Here is a 16,275-nt window from a genome sequence, read left to right on the forward strand (position 1 = left end):
AAGAGGATACAAGAAGGCTACAAAGGAATATACAACGGTTAACTGGGCGAAGACCTGGCAAATGGAATATAATGTAGGAAAGTGGGAAATTTTCCACTTTGGCCAGAAAAATAAAATGAAGCATAATATCTAAATGGTTAGAGCTCTGAGATGCTGGTTCATCACAGGCAGTAACTTCTGCCTAAACAGAATTTTGTCTGTGCAGCCTTCTACACAATTGAACACTTCTTGGACTTTCTCAACCCTCATTTTCTCTTGGTTGTGGTCATGTGGATCTACCAGAACCGCCTTGACATTAACATGAAATGACTGATTCTGGGCATTCAATCAACAGCAAGTGAAAGAAACATCGACAGCAGTCCTAAATGCGCTTTTGAACTGCTTAGAAATCCAGATGCCCACTCAGCTTACTGCCCCCTTGTGGAGTAATGAGTTAATTTTAATAGCTATTGAGTGTGCGTGAGGAGCTACATCACAGTGATGCCACTTACAGAAGGAAAATGATGGAAAGTAGTTCGCTTTGTCTTGTTTAACTTCTGTGAATAGTTATTGTGTAAATAAAATTGTTTTCAATAAAAGATTCAGCAAGATCTCATTAGAAGTAAGAAGCTAACAAGTCCCAAGATAAAACCATAATAAAAGGTGGTGGCCAGTGACTGCACTCACTGAAACAGTAGAAAATGGTGGGAAAAGTTTCAAGTGAAGCCCAACGACAGTGCAGCACAACAGGGAAGGACTTCAAGGCCAATCCAGCTATCACATTGGAGATGACAAAGTAACGAGGGCAGCCAAGTGACTGGCGAGATGAGCAGTGTGGGAAAAGACAACTTCAAATTAGGGTGAGAAATGGCTACTACTTTGCCCTTAACAGAATCATTTCAAAATATAGAGAGTCCTAGACAGGCTGAGCAGTGAACAAAAAGACAGTGGATCCTTTGACTCATACTTCAGTCTTTGTATTAAAAAAAAAGTTGTCATTGAAAGGGTGTAAGGAAGAAGAAGGTCCACAGGTGGAAAGAATGCCCCAACTGAATTGTGCATCAATCTGATGTGGCAAGTTCGGCCATTTTAAAGTGGTCTGCTACTCCAGGAAGTCTTGGCTTACATCTATTTATGGGGCCTCCACTCCTGAAATTCAAGACTTTGACGAACAGGAAATCTCTCAGGAGACTTAAAGGAAAATACAAAACCATATTGGAGTGCTGACATTGATGTAAATGGGCATCTGATTCAATTCAAGCATGAGCTGGTGTCTTAGTGTTATCTGACAGTTGCATCTAAAGTGACATTGCAACCTTTATTCAATTCCAAAGATCAAGGATATTACAGATCTTTTCACTTTGGAGACAGGCTAGCAGAAGCAGTATGCACCAAGAATGATGGTGACCACTTGCAAGATAATATTCTGGACCTTAATTTGCTCTGTCAGGAAAGAGTGCAAGAGAATGAAGTTGCTGCAGAGGCAGATGATCTGTTGTAATGCAAGGTCCTGCCCCATACTATGCTCTTTGACTCCACTGCCAATGATCATGAAATCTTTGTTGTCTCTTTCAAGAAGAATTACCATTTTGTTGAAGAAGACAATCAACAGGTGAATTTGTCTGCTTATTCCACTAAGCCCACTGACAGCATGTAACAACAAATGCAAGCATCCAACAAAAAGCTATCCAGGGAGAATGAGATATTTAACTTCATTGGATCAAACCATTAGTGAAAGTTTAGAGCTTATCAATCCATACAAATGTAAGTTGGAGCTCGCACTTGAATTACATCAGCAAGCTATGGAAGCAGTCAAACTTCCTTTCGGTAAAGAAGCAAAGGCCCAAACTACAGAGCTTCTCTGAAGAGTGCCTTAAAAAAACTTAATGGAACTTGAAAACATTGAATTAAGCTTCAGGAGCAGTTTAGCTACCTAAAAAAGGAAGACTAAACTAATCCAACCATTAGCAGTCACAGCGCAACCAAGCCACAGAAAGGGATTTACACATTAGAAATGATAGTGAACTTATTGCAGTACAGCAATGTATAAATGCTGTAAGACATATAAGAAAATGACCTGAGCATCAGACAAGAGTTAGCTATGGAGCAACTATCTGAAGATGTACTGACATTAGCTGTTTTTCCTATTACCTCTGAGACTCTTGTAGTTAAAAACTCCTGACGCTGACATTGAACTTCCAAGCAAGTCTGGTTCCTGTGCTATACTGGAACTTTTTGCAGATCCAAGTCCTGAAGTTTATCCCATTGTTCATGATGGTGCTTCTTGCTGCATCTGATCCCAAGATCTCATTATCTACAGCGGAGCAGCCTCATACTGATGCAAGTGTGAAAGTGATACCACTACCTATAGAAAGAGAAATTCTTACCCCAAGATTAGTAGAGAAGTCCTCCCTCCTTCATCTCCAGTGTCTTCAGGATGTTCTTTTTGTCCACCAGATTCATTCTTCACTCAGATTGAATGCTTTTCTTGTCGTCACAACTGCAAAGCTCTTCATATGAGCTGAAAGTACTTTTGTAAGAGGCTGCTATCCCACTCTACTGATGTGTTTGCCTTCCAAGGAGACAGTAGGGGAAAACATATGTCCTTCACGTCCTTCAAGAGAGCTGAAATTGGGAATTGGTTCCTCTGGCGAAAGTGACTTCGGGTTGGGGGTGTTGATGGAAGTAGGAGTTGGATGTGGGCGGAGTGAACTTGGGAGAAATGCAGAATAAAGGGTTAACTCAAATGATAGCTCCTCACACAAATCCTCAGTAGCTATATCACAGGGATATCACTCACTGAAGGAAAATGACTGAGAAGCATCTTGGAGCTTAGTACCTCCAGCTATGTTTTGATCTTGTTTAACTTTTGTAAATAGTTGTTTTCAGTTTTCAACAAAAGGCCATTGTCTAGAGTAAGATGCTAATGAATCCTGAGGTAAAACCAAGACAACAGAACTACCTCCTCCGTCAGTTCTTCTCTCTCCTTTTTTGTCTGCTGCACAGTCTCTGTATTTTAATTTGCTTCCTTTTTAAAAAACTATTTTTTAATGAATATGGGTGTTGATGGCTTGCCCAGCATTTATTGCCCATCCCCACTTGCCCTTGAGACAGTGGTGTTGAGCTACCTTTGTGAACCACTGTAGTCCGAGGTATGGGTACGCCCACAGTATTGTCAGGAAGGGAGTTTCAGGATTTTTACCCAGTGATAATGAAGGAACAGAGATATAGTTCTGAGTCATGATGGTGTGTGGCTTGGTGGGGGGAACTTGCAGACAAGGTGTTCTCATGCATCTGTTGTCCTTGTAGGTAGTAGAGGTTGTGGATTTGGAGGTACTGTTGAAGGAGCCTTGTTGAGTTGCTGCAGTGCATCTTATAGATGGTACATACTTTGTACCATCTATAAGTAATGGAAGCCATGAATATTGAAGATGATAGATGGGGTGCCAATCAAGTGGACTGCTTTGTCCTGGATGGTGCAGTTCATCCAGGCAAGTGGAGAGTATTTCATCATGCTGTTGACCTTTGCCTTGTAGATGCTGAACAGGCTTTGCAGAGTCAGCAGGTGAGTTACTCGCTGCAGGATTGCTACCCTCTGACCTCCTGCTGTATCCATAGTATTTATATGGCTGCTGTTATTGCTTCCAGGTCAAGAGTCCTCAGTTCTTATTTTTCATAAAATTATAATTGATCCCTTTACATCTGATTCCAAACGCTTAAAATTTATTTTTAAATGCTTCTAAAAACAATTACACATTCCCAAACATTTAAAGTAATTTTTTTCTTACTATTACTGCTTTTGGGTCAAAGGTCCCTACACTGATAAGCAGCAAGTACCTTTTGTACCACACATGTGCTAGGTTATAGGCATCGCCAACGAGAGCGAATCTACCCATCTCTGTGACACATTAAATGGTATTACTATCACTGAATTCCCCACTGTCAACATCTATCAATGGGTTACCATTGACAAGAAATTTGATTCAACCAGTCATATGAATAACGTGGCTACAAGAAGTAGGTCAGAGGCTGCGAAATTTGTGGCGAGTAACTCACCTTCTGACACCCGAAAGGCTGTCCACAATTTGCAAGACACAGGTCAAGGGTGTGATGGAGAACACTCTACTTGCTTGGGTGTGTGTGAATGCAGCTCCAACAGCACTCAAGAAGCTCAACACCATCCAGGAAAAACCAAACCCATTTGATTAGCACCCTGTCCATCAGAAACATCCACCGACGAATAGTGGCAGCAGTATGTATTATCTCCATCTGCTATATTCAGTCTGTACGCTTAACCTAACCCTTTGCAACCTCTGAATCCTCCTCGTAGACTATTTTCATGCCTAACTTTGTATCAGAAATAATTTGGATACATTATACTCAGTCCCCAGAGGTGAGCCATTGATATGGATTGTAAATAGCTGATCTTACAGTACTCCAATAGTTACAACCTATCAATCTGAAAGTGGCTCATTTGTTCCCATTTTTTGTTTTCTGTTCCTTAAACAATCTAAGTATATTATTTCCCCCATACCATGAACTCTATTTTTTTGTCATGTGGCACTTTATCGACTGCTTTTTGAAAATCCAAATGCACTACATCCACTGTTAACCCCTTATCTATCTTGATTGTTAGATCCCCACAAAACATATTTGTCAAACACTGTTTGCCTTTCATAAATCCATGTTGACTCTGAAAATTATAATACGACTACACAAAGTGCCCTGTCATTATGTATTTAGCAGTAGATTCTAGCATTTTCCTTGCTACTGATGTCAGGCCTACTGGCCTATAGTTCCCTCTTTTCTCTCTCCCTCTTTTTGACTATCATGGTTACATGGGCTAAATCTCTGAATTGTTATAAATAAGTGTTGAAGAAATTCTGTAAGACGTTTTAAGTCCACGGGATAAGAATACTGAACATGAAACAAAATCATAACAATCTCATTAAATTCTCAGTCTATATAGCTCTACATAGATCTTTAATTTACTTACAAGTCAGAGAATCATTCTATTAACTATGTTTTTCTATAGGTGAAACTGTCCTAAGTGTCCTTGTCACAGGATAGTAGCTTATTAGTGGTTCAATGTTAAAGCTCTTAACTCTGAGCAATATTTATATTTTTAAAAATTTTCTTTTATTTTTGTCCTGTTCCTCCCTTACTGTTTCCTGACTTCCCTAAATTCTTAGTTTGCAAAGTTGATTCTCAATTGAAAATATGATGAGAGTATTGAAAATATAATTGACACTGAAAATCTTATTAATTAATCATTTATATGCTGTGCTTGATGTCCAGGCCCTGATTTTTCACTTTTGAGATACTTTAACATTTCAAAACCATAACCAAAGATCAAAAGGATAATGATTGTTTTCACCAGTGCTTAATATACACTAAATTACCTTGTACAGGGTACATCAGTCCTTTGCCTACCTTGGAGTGCTGTTGCCATCAAGGGTATAAATTGTTTTTTTAAAATAAGCTTATTGTGAAAGACAAAAAAAGCCATATTGTTAAACAAAATACTGTCTTAATGGGGATTTTTGAGGATATGGACCATATTTATCTCCCCAATCCTATTCGCTTCCACTTCTCAGCTTACTATAGTGACTGTGTCTGTGCAGTAATTAATATCATGTAGGGTTTTGATTGGTTTCCTCTTGTATCATACCTTAGCTACCAGATAAGTCAATTGCAAGCCTAGTGAAGTACTACTACTCCTGGAAAAAAACTCGATCACGAACAAGTTTAATGGATCGACAAGCACGAAAACTAGCAAGTAGAAACAATCAAGATGAAAGGTGAGTCGAGTCAGATGGTTATTCCCTTGGCATGCATGTTTACTACTTACAGAAGCAACTGATACCTGTATAAAGCTTGTGCTCTGAACACTAAATTATACTGTTTCAGATCAAAATCAGGAAAGAACAGAAATCAGAATCACAAAATCAGAAAAAAAATAGAGTTCATGGTATGGGGGAAATAATATACTTAGATCCATCTGGTATGGATATAAAAAATGCATTACATTTCATACTCCTAGCAAATTTTTCATTAGTTACTTACCTAGCCCTTTCTTCAATTGACTCATCCAACCAGTCGTGACTGTCACCTTTGAATACATTCACTGTTCTGTGTAAAATAATTATATCCAAATGCACTTTTCATCATCCTCCTTCTAAATTTGAGGCTACACCCTCTTGTAGGATCTACGTTCAATGTATTAATTATTTTGTCGATATTCTTTAGGATCCTGAATGTACCTTGGTAAGATCATTACTAAATTGTCTTCCACATCGTAAACAAACAGCTTCTGCAGTTTCTATTAATTTCAGATGTTAACAAATACTAATACCAACTTGTATTGATAATAGTGCATTTAATAAAGTAAAACATCCCAAGGTACTGCACAGAACATGTATCAAACAAAACTTGATCCTGGGCTGTATTAGGACAGGTGAACACAGTAAGAAGTTTAACAACACCAGGTTAAAGTCCAACAGGTTTATTTGGTAGCAAAAGCCACACAAGCTTTCGGAGCTGCAAGCCCCTTCTTCAGGTGAGTGGGAATTCTGTTCACAAACAGAGCATATAAAGACACAAACTCAATTTACATGAATAATGGTTGGAATGCGAATACTTACAACTAATCAAGTCTTTAAGAAACAAAACAATGTGAGTGGAGAGAACATCAAGACAGGCTAAAAAGATGTGTATTGTCTCCAGACAAAACAGCCAGTGAAACTCTGTGGGGGTTACAAATAGTGTGACATGAAGCCAATATCCAGGTTGAGGCCGTCCTCGTGTATGCGGAACTTGGCTATCAGTTTCTGTTCAGCGACTCTGCGCCGTCGTGTGTCGTGAAGGCCGCCTTGGAGAACGCTTACCCGAATATCAGAGGCCGAATGCCCGTGACCGCTGAAGTGCTCCCCAACAGGAAGAGAACAGTCTTGCCTGGTGATTGTCGAGCGGTGTTCATTCATCCGTTGTCGCAGCGTCTGCATACACGAGGACGGCCTCAACCGGGATATTGGGTTCATGTCACACTATTTGTAACCCCCACAGAGTTTCACTGGCTGTCTTGTCTGGAGACAATACACATCTTTTTAGCCTGTCTTGATGCTCTCTCCACTCACATTGTTTTGTTTCTTAAAGACTTGATTAGTTGTAAGTATTCGCATTCCAACCATTATTCATGTAAATTGAGTTTGTGTCTTTATATGCTCTGTTTGTGAACAGAATTCCCACTCACCTGAAGAAGGGGCTTGCAGCTCCGAAAGCTTGTGTGGCTTTTGCTACCAAATAAACCTGTTGGACTTTAACCTGGTGTTGTTAAACTTCTTACTGTGTTTACCCCAGTCCAACACCGGCATCTCCACATTAGGACAGGTGACCCAGTGTCTTGGTCAAATAAGTAGTTTTTAAGGAGCGTCTTATAGGAGGAGAGATAAGTGAAGAGGCAGAGATTTGGGGAGAGAATTCCAGAGCTTGGAATTCTGATAAAAGGTCTGTTTCTTTGTCCACAGATGCTGCCAGACTTGTTGAGTATTTCTAACGTTTTCTATTTTTATTCTAGAGCATAGTGCCTAGGCTGTTGAAAGCATAGCAATTTTTGATCAGAGATGAGCAACAGGCCAGAATTAGGAATGCAGAGATATTGGAAGTTTGTGGAGGTTGCTGCAGAGATAGGGAGGGGTGAGACCAGGATGAAAATTTATGGTGGAGATCTTGCCAGACTGAGAGCCAATGTAGTTCAGTGAACATGGGGACGATGGGTAAATGGAATTCGGTGTAAGTTAGTACATGGAAGTATTCAAGTTTATGGAGATCCATTGTACCTTTGTAAATGTCAGGGTGTTTATTTTGTAATATAGTGATCAGAATTATGCACAGTTTTCACATGCAACTGGATTAGCAGCAATATGTATAAACAGTTTGTGCTCAACCCTGATCACACCAAATCTCTCAAATATATTGATGATAATGCTAAAGGCTTGATAAAGTGTATTTGTTTTAAAAGAAATTGCGCAGCATATGTCAACATGTAAAATTGAATCAGAATGCACTTTAGCTCTATTTTGTAATACTGGGAGGTGATAAGAACCTAAAAGTCAGAATAGATCCAGTCAGATTGCTTAAAATGACTTTGCCAAAAGCACTCCAATAATTTCATTTTTCCATAAATGCAAATATCTTCAATTCAGAGCAAAATTACAGTTTGTGTGATTAGTTGTACTTGATCTTTAAATATCTTCCTTATCGTATGTAGTTTGAGTTCTTATCCTCTGTCGCACCCCTTCACAAGCAGTTGATACTTACCCTGCAGTTATCTTGGTTAAAGGAAAGGGGTGGCCAGCTGCACCTGTGACTACAATTCACAAAATACCACAATCTGAGCTAATGCGCTATAAAGAATTATTTAACATTCATCAGAATAATTATTTGCCCAAGTTGAAACAATTTAGAAACATAGAAAATAGGAGCAGGAATAGGCCATTCAGGTGTTTAGCTCCAACATTCAAAGAAATCAAAGAAACCCTACAGTACAGAAAGAGGCCATTCGGCCCATCGAGTCTGCACCGACCACAATCCCACCCAGGCCCTATCCCCATATCCCTACATATTTGCCCACTAATCCCTCCAACCTACGCATCTCAGGACACTAAGGGCAATTTTTAGCATGGCTAATCAACCTAACCCGCACATCTTTGGACTGTGGGAGGAAACCGGAGCACCTGGAGGAAACCCACGCAGACACGAGGAGAATATGCAAACTCCCCACAGACAGTGACCCAAGCCGGGAATCGAACCCAGGTCCCTGGAGCTGTGACGCAGCAATGCTAACCACTGTGCTACCGTGCCGATCAAAGCTGGTCCTCTACCTCAACACCATACTCCAGCATTCTCCCCGTGCCCCTTGACACCTTTAGCGTTGAGAAATCCAACTAATTCCTTAAATATATTCAGTGATTTGGCCGTCACAAAAGTCTCTGGTAGAGAATTCTACAAGTTCACCACCTTGTGTGAAGACGTTTCTCTTTATCTCAACCCTGTATCATAAGACTGTGACCCCTTGTTCTAGACCCCGCGATCAGGGGAAACAATATCACTACATCTAGTCTGTCCAGCCCTGTCAGAATTGTATTTGTTTCAATTAGATCCCCCCTCATTCTTCGAAATTCCAGTGAATACAGGCTCAGCTCTCTCCTCACACAACAATCTGCACTCTCTCTATATCAAGTATATCTTTTCTTAGATAAGGAGATCAAAACTGCACCCAATACTCCAGGCGTGATCTCACCCAGGCCCTATATAGCTGCAGTAAGACATCCTTGCTCCTATATTCAAGTCCTGTTGCAATGAAGGCCAACATATCATCTGCCTTCCTAGTTGCTTGCTGTCCTGCATGTTTACTTTGTGACTGGTGTACGAGGACACCCAGGTCCCTTTGTACATCAACATTTCCAAAACTATCACCATTTAAATAATACTCTGCCATTCTGTTTCTCCGTCCAAAGTGGACAACTTCACATTTATCCATATAATACTACTACATCTGCTATGTGTTTGCCCACTAACTCAACTTGTCTAAATCACCTTGAAGCCACTTAACATTTTCCTCACTACTCACCTTCCCACCAAGCTTCATGTCATCAGCAAACCTGGAAATATTACTTTTAGTTCCCTTATCCAAATCATTGATGTATGTTGTGAATAGCTGGGGCCCAAACACCGACTACTGCGGGATCCCACTAGTCACTGCCTGCCACTTCAGAAAATAAACCCTATTTGTTCCTAATCCCTGTTTCCTGTCTGCTAGCCAATTCTCAGTCCATGCCAATATATTACGCCCAATCCCATGCACTTTAATTTTGCACACTAACCTCTTACATGGGAGTAAAGCTTTCTGAAAATGTAAATACACCACATCCACTGGTTCACCCTTATCTATTCTACGTCACCAAAAAACTCCAGTAGGTTTGTCAAACATGATTTGCCTTACATAAATCCATATTGATTTTGTCTAATCCTGTTTGTTTTGCTGTTACTGCATCTTTTATAACAGACTCTGACATTTTCCCTTCTACTGATAAGTTAATTGGTCTGTAATTCCCTGTTTCTCCATCCTTTTCTAAATAAAGGGGTTACATTTGCCACTCACCAGTCCGCTGGGATTGTTCCAGAATCAACAAAATATTGGAAGATAACATCTAACGCATCCATTATTTTTGTGACCATCTCCTTTGGTGCTCTGGAGAGTCCCATTTAATTTCCCCAGCACTATTTTTCCAGTGGTAGTAATTTCCTTTAATTCCTCCTCACTAGACCCTTGGATTCCTTATCATTTCTGGGAAGTTATTTGTGTCTTCCTCTGTGAAGACAGGACGAAAGTAGTTGTTTAATTGCTCTGCTATTTCCTTGTTATAAATTCTCTTGCTTTGGACTTTAAGGGACCTACATTTGTCTTCACTAATCTTTTCCTTTTTATATACTTATAGAAGCTTTTATAGTCCGCTTTTATATTACTTGCAAGTTTACTCCTTTGCTGAATTCTGAACTCCCAGTCCTCAGGCTACTTTTTCTAGCAACTTTATAGAAAAACTCTTTGGATCTAATACTATCCTTAATTTACTTTGTGTTTTTGCACCAAAAATAAATGTATAATTGTCACAATGCATGCATTTGTTCCATAATCTACCATCATGCCTTTTAATGAAGCTCCCCAATCTAGCCAACTCATACTTCATGCCTTCATAGTTTCATAGACTTGTTCATTAACATGAAAAGTAAATCATGTCAACAAAGAAAAGTACAGCATAGGAACAGGCCCTTCAGCCCTCCAAGCCTGTGCCGATCATAATGCCCTAACTAAAACATCCTGCCCTTACTTGGTCCATAACCCTCTAGTTCTTCCCTATTCATGTATCCATCCAGATGCCTCTTAAATGTTGCTAATGTGCTTGCTTCCACCACATCCTCTAGCAACGCGTTCCAGGCACCCACCACTCTGTGTGAAAACCTCCCCCGAACATTTCCCTTAAACTTTTTCCCTCTCATCTTGAACCTGTGCCCCCTTGTAATTGACACTTCCAACCTTGGAAAAAGCCTTTGATTATCCACCCTGTCTATGCCTCTCATAATGTTGTAGACCTCTCGGGTCTCCCCTCAGCCTCTATCTTTCCAGTGAAAACAATCCTAGCTGATTCAATTTCTCCTCATAGCCGACATCCTCGAGACCAGCAACATCCCGGTGAACCTTCTTTGCACTTTCTCCAAAGCTTCCACGTTCTTCTGATAGTGTGGTGACTAAAACTGCATACAATACTCCAAATACGGCCTAACCGAGGTTTTATATAGCTGCAACATGATTTCCCAGCTCTTGTACTCAATGCCCTGGCTGATGAAGGCAAGCATGACTTATGCTTTCTTAATCACCTTAGCAATCTGTGTTGCCACTTACCGGGAACTGTGGACCTGCACGCCCAAATCCCTCTGTATGTTAATGTTCCTAGGGGTTCTGCCATTTACAGTATAATTCATACCTTAATTTGATCCTCCCAAATGCATTAGCTCGCATTTGTCCAGATTAAACTCCATCTACCATTTCTGTGCCCAAGTGACTCTTAACTGCCCTGGAGCAACTTGGGATTGGCAAAAAATGCTGGCCAGCCAGTGATGCCCATGTCCCATGAACGAATGTAAAAAAGCTGTGGGGCTGCAGCAATTGAAGGTGGAGGGGTCGATGCATACGAAGGCGGAAGCGAGCGATCCATAGTGTAAATGCATATAGGTGTTCCCTGGGGGTGGGAAGGCGGAGATATCTTTTTCCTGGATGAATTCCCCATAATTATAAAAGGTCAGATCTTACCTCGCTGGCCAGCGTTCGGGGATTAACCTTCTTAGAAACTGCCAACTCCCTCGATCGAACTGGGCCTTTAACCCAAAACTGTGCAATACTCAGATGGGGCCTTGAACCCCCTTGTCAACAACGATGGCTTACCCCGATAGTGTCACACAGGACAGCATGTGTTCCCCCTGTCAAGTAGCTCGTTATGCCGAAATCAGGTGGTCTTCGAGCTGTTGGGTCAGCGAGGCACCACACTTTTCTCCCATGTAGACATTCCGGGGGTTCGCCATCTCGGTGGAACCTCCAAAAAACTATCCAGAATTAACCAGACGATGCACAGTGAGTACTCAAAAACTACGCCTTTATTGTACACAAGGTGAACAAACACAGTGGGCCTCACTATGATTTTCCGACCAGATTCTGTAAAACAGTTTCAACTCTGCAGCCAATACATGCCAGTTAAAACACCAATAGCATTAAAGTTTGGTTTGCACTTTCAACCAATACAATTCAGCATCTTTTCAATCCTTAATTTGCATGTTTATCGCTATACACGCAGATGTAGAGTCCTTGACATTTTAGCACACACATGTTCAGTAAACATCCCTCTTTTCCCTAACCACAAACCGCATCCAGAAGTGGGTCTCAATACTTACTTATGCTTGATCAAGCAGACTCATACCTTTCACCTGCTAATGGCTGATTCCAAGTCCCACAGTCTAATTTGGATGTAATTGGCCCTACCCAGTTAAGCACCCTCACCCAAGGGCCACTCTTGTCCTTTTCCATGACTACCTGAAATCTTATGGAATTATGGTCGCTAAGCCCAAAATGCCCTGAAACATCGATTACCTGGCCTGGCTCATTCCCCAATACCAAGTCTAGTATGGCTCCCTCCCTGGTTGGATTGTCAACATACTGTATCAAAATGCCCTTCTGGACACAAATTGCTCTCTGTCCAAGCCCCTGGCTGTAAGGGATTCCCAGTCAATATGGGGGAAGTCAAAGTCGCCCACCACAACTATCTTGCTTTTTTTCTCACTGTTCCCTAAAGGACCCCGCACAACAAGATTATTAATTAACCCCTTCTCATTGCATAATACTAAATCTAGGATAGCATATTCCTAGTTGATTTCCCAAAGTACTGGTCTAGAAAAACATTTCATACATACTGCAGGAAATTCATCTGCTGCAGTATTGTTGCTAATTTGGTTTACCCAATCTGTATGTAGATTAAAGTCACCCATAATTACTGTAGCACCCTTGTTACATGCATCTCTAATTTCCTGATGGATGCCATCCCTTACTTTACTGCTACTGATTTGAGACCTATAGACAACTCCGACTAATGTTTTCTACCCCTGTTGCTTCTTAGCTCCACCCGGTCTAATTCCACATTTAGATTTTCTCAGCCATTATCCTCTCGAACTATTCCACTGATTTTATCCTGAACTAACAGCACCACTCATCTCCTTTACCTTTATGCCTGTCCTTTCTAAATATTTTTGAATACACTTGGATATTCAGTTCCCAGCCCTGGTCACTCTGCAGCCATGACTCCGCAGTCGCATTCATAATAATATTGTACCCATATATACCAATTTGCACTGTTAAGTAGTTTACCTGAGTGTGAATGTTCTGTGTATTCAGATACAGTACCTTTAGACATGTCTTTTTAACATTTTTACACATTTTTTGTACCATGGCCTTATTTGCTGCTAGCCCTTGTTTCCTCTGCCTTCCACTTTTGCTTTCTACTTTTCAGTTCTTTGTTTCTATGTTTCCCTCTTTTGTTTCTCCTGATTCAGGTTCCCATCGCCTGCCACTCTAGTTTAAACCCTCCCCAGCAGCACTAGCAAATACCCCTGTGAGGATATTACCCCCAGTCCTGCTGGAGTGCAGCCTGTTTTGGCTCGTACAGGTTCCATTTTCCCCAGAATCAGTCCCAATACCTTAGAAATCCAAATCCCTCCCTCCTACACCATCTCCTCAGCCATGCATTCATCTGGTCTATTTTCTCATACCTTAACAGGATATATGGCGTTATTTTTCTAAATTAATTGCAAGCAAACTAGGAAATTAACTTAGTAGCTTTTCTCAGCTTAAATGGTGCATTTAAACTTCAGTGAGCCCAGCTCAGAAAGAGACAAAAGGGGAGAAAATTTGAAAACAATGAACCTTTGATGAAAATCAGTCATTTTTTTGTTGTAAATTTCAACATTTGTCTGTGTACTTAGATTACAACCTTGGTTTCGTTAGTTATTCAAAGTGATTTGTAAAGAAACTGGAAGGTACGTATTTTAAATAAGTCAAACTCCGAGAGGGATAATAGCAGCTTCTCTTTGATTTTTAGTGAGAATTCAAAAACAAGTGTTGTTCACAGATTAATTAAGCAGCTGTGTTAGCTGTTTATTCAATGGTAGTGTGTATAGGAAGCGTGTGCAAGAAGCCAATTAATAAAGAAATGCTTCACTATCTTTGAGCAGATGTCCTAGGAGATACTGTTATGAAGTTGCATATGTAAGGTTAAACATGTGGTGTTTGACAAATATAAATATTGAAAAGAAATGCTGAAACCAAAAGAAGAATTCGTATAGCATTGTCTCTTTAAAAAATGTGTTTTTGTGCTTGGACTTTTAAATTGAAGAAAGCAGGCTGCAGAAGCCAATTTTGCAACATTTGCAACATTGCCTAGCAGCCAGAGTTCTAGCATAGCAAAACAAGCTTTTGGATTGGACCAATGCATTTAAAGCAAGCACTCAAAGACACAGAACCAATTGAATTCAAATTTGAGTGTTGTTGACAGCCTCAAGCCACTCAAATTGCAGGAATACTGAGGTAATTCTAGGTATTTAAACCCAGACAAGGGGAAATAACTGTTAGAATAATCTTGCCGCCTCTTTAATCGGAAGGAGGGAGAGGTGAGTCTTTTATATAGAATCCTGCAGTCTAATGTATATCTTCATTAAAATTACCATTGGAAAATAGATCAACTCAGAAGATGTGTCAAACCTGAACAGCAAAGACCTTTTGACCTTCTTGGTTGTATATATATCCTTTTGAGAATGACTGGAATTTATAAGTCTTTGTTTCATTCATGAGTCTTGTATTATTCGGACAGCATTCTATTGGGGAGTTTATTCAAAGAACAAAGAAAGAAAATTACAGCACAGGAACAGGCCCTTCGGCCCTCCAAGCCTGCATCGACCATGCTGCCCGACTGAACTAAAACCCCCTACCCTTCCCAGGACCATATCTCTCTATTCCCATCCTATTCATGTATTTGTCCAGATGCCCTTAAAACTCGCTATCGGATCTGCTTCCACCACCTTCCCCGACAGCGAGTTCCAGGCACCCACCACCCTCTGTGTAAAAAAAACTTGACTCATACATCTCCTTTAAACCTTGCCCCTCGCACCTTAAACCTATGCCCCCTAGTAATTGACTCTTCCACCCTGGGAAAAAGCTCCTGACTATCTACTCTGTCCATGCCCCTCATAATCTTGTAGACTTCGATAAGGTCGCCCCTCAACCTCCGTCATTCCAGTAAGAACAAACCAAGTTTCTCTCCTTATAGCTAATGCCCTCCATACCAGGCAACATCCTGGTAAATCTTTTCTGTACCCTCTCCAAAGTCTCCACATCCTTCTGGTAGTGTGGCGACCAGAATTGAACACCAAATTCTAAGTGCAGCCTAACCAAGGTTCTATAAAGCTGCAACATCACTTGCCAATTTTTAAGCTCAGTGCCCCAGCCGATGAAGATAAGCATGCTGTCTGCCTTCTTGACTACCTTCTCCACCTGTGTTGCCACTTTCAGTGACCTGTGTACCTGTACACCCAGATCTCTCTGTCTATCAATACTCTTAAAGGTTCTGCCATTTACTGTATATTTCCTATCTATATTAGACCTTCCAAAATGCATTACCTCACATTTGTCCGGATTAAACTCTATCTGCCATCTCTCCGCCCAAGCTTCCAACCTATCTATATCCTGCTGTATCCTCTGATGGTCCTCATCGCTATCCGCAAATCCACCAACCTTTGTGTCGTCAGCAAACTTACTAATCAAACCAGTTACATTTTCCTCCAAATCAAAATTACAAACAACAAAGGCCCCAGCACTGTTCCCTGAGGAACGCCACTTGTCACAGCCCTCCATTCAGAAACACACCCTTTCACTGGTCTTCTATGACCGAGCCAGTTCTGTATCCACCTTGCCAGCTCACCTCTGGTCCCATGCGACTTTACCTTTTGCACCAGTCTGCCATGAGGGACCTTGTCAAAGGCCTTACTGAAGTCCATGTAGACAACATCCACTGCCCTACCCTCATCAATCATCTTCGTCACTTCCTCAAAATTCGATCAAGTAAGTGAGACATGAACGCCCCTTCTCAAAACCACGTTGCCTCTCGCTAATATGTCCACTTATTTCCAAGTGGGAGTAAA

At 40.8% G+C, this 16,275-nt stretch overlaps 1 protein-coding gene across 6 annotated transcripts in view; it reads left to right on the forward strand.

The window, feature by feature from the left end:
* Nucleotides 1-16,275, forward strand: part of rcor3 (REST corepressor 3) — a 73,235-nt gene that overhangs the window by 21,360 nt on the left and 35,600 nt on the right. For all 6 annotated transcript variants that reach the window (XM_078229736.1, XM_078229733.1, XM_078229735.1 and 3 more), the window contains exon 6: nucleotides 5,656-5,780. In XM_078229736.1, the coding sequence (XP_078085862.1) occupies nucleotides 5,656-5,780 (125 nt within the window). The remainder of the gene's footprint in view (nucleotides 1-5,655; nucleotides 5,781-16,275) is intronic.

Source organism: Mustelus asterias, chromosome 15, assembly GCF_964213995.1.
Source record: "Mustelus asterias chromosome 15, sMusAst1.hap1.1, whole genome shotgun sequence".
Lineage (NCBI taxonomy): Eukaryota > Metazoa > Chordata > Chondrichthyes > Carcharhiniformes > Triakidae > Mustelus > Mustelus asterias.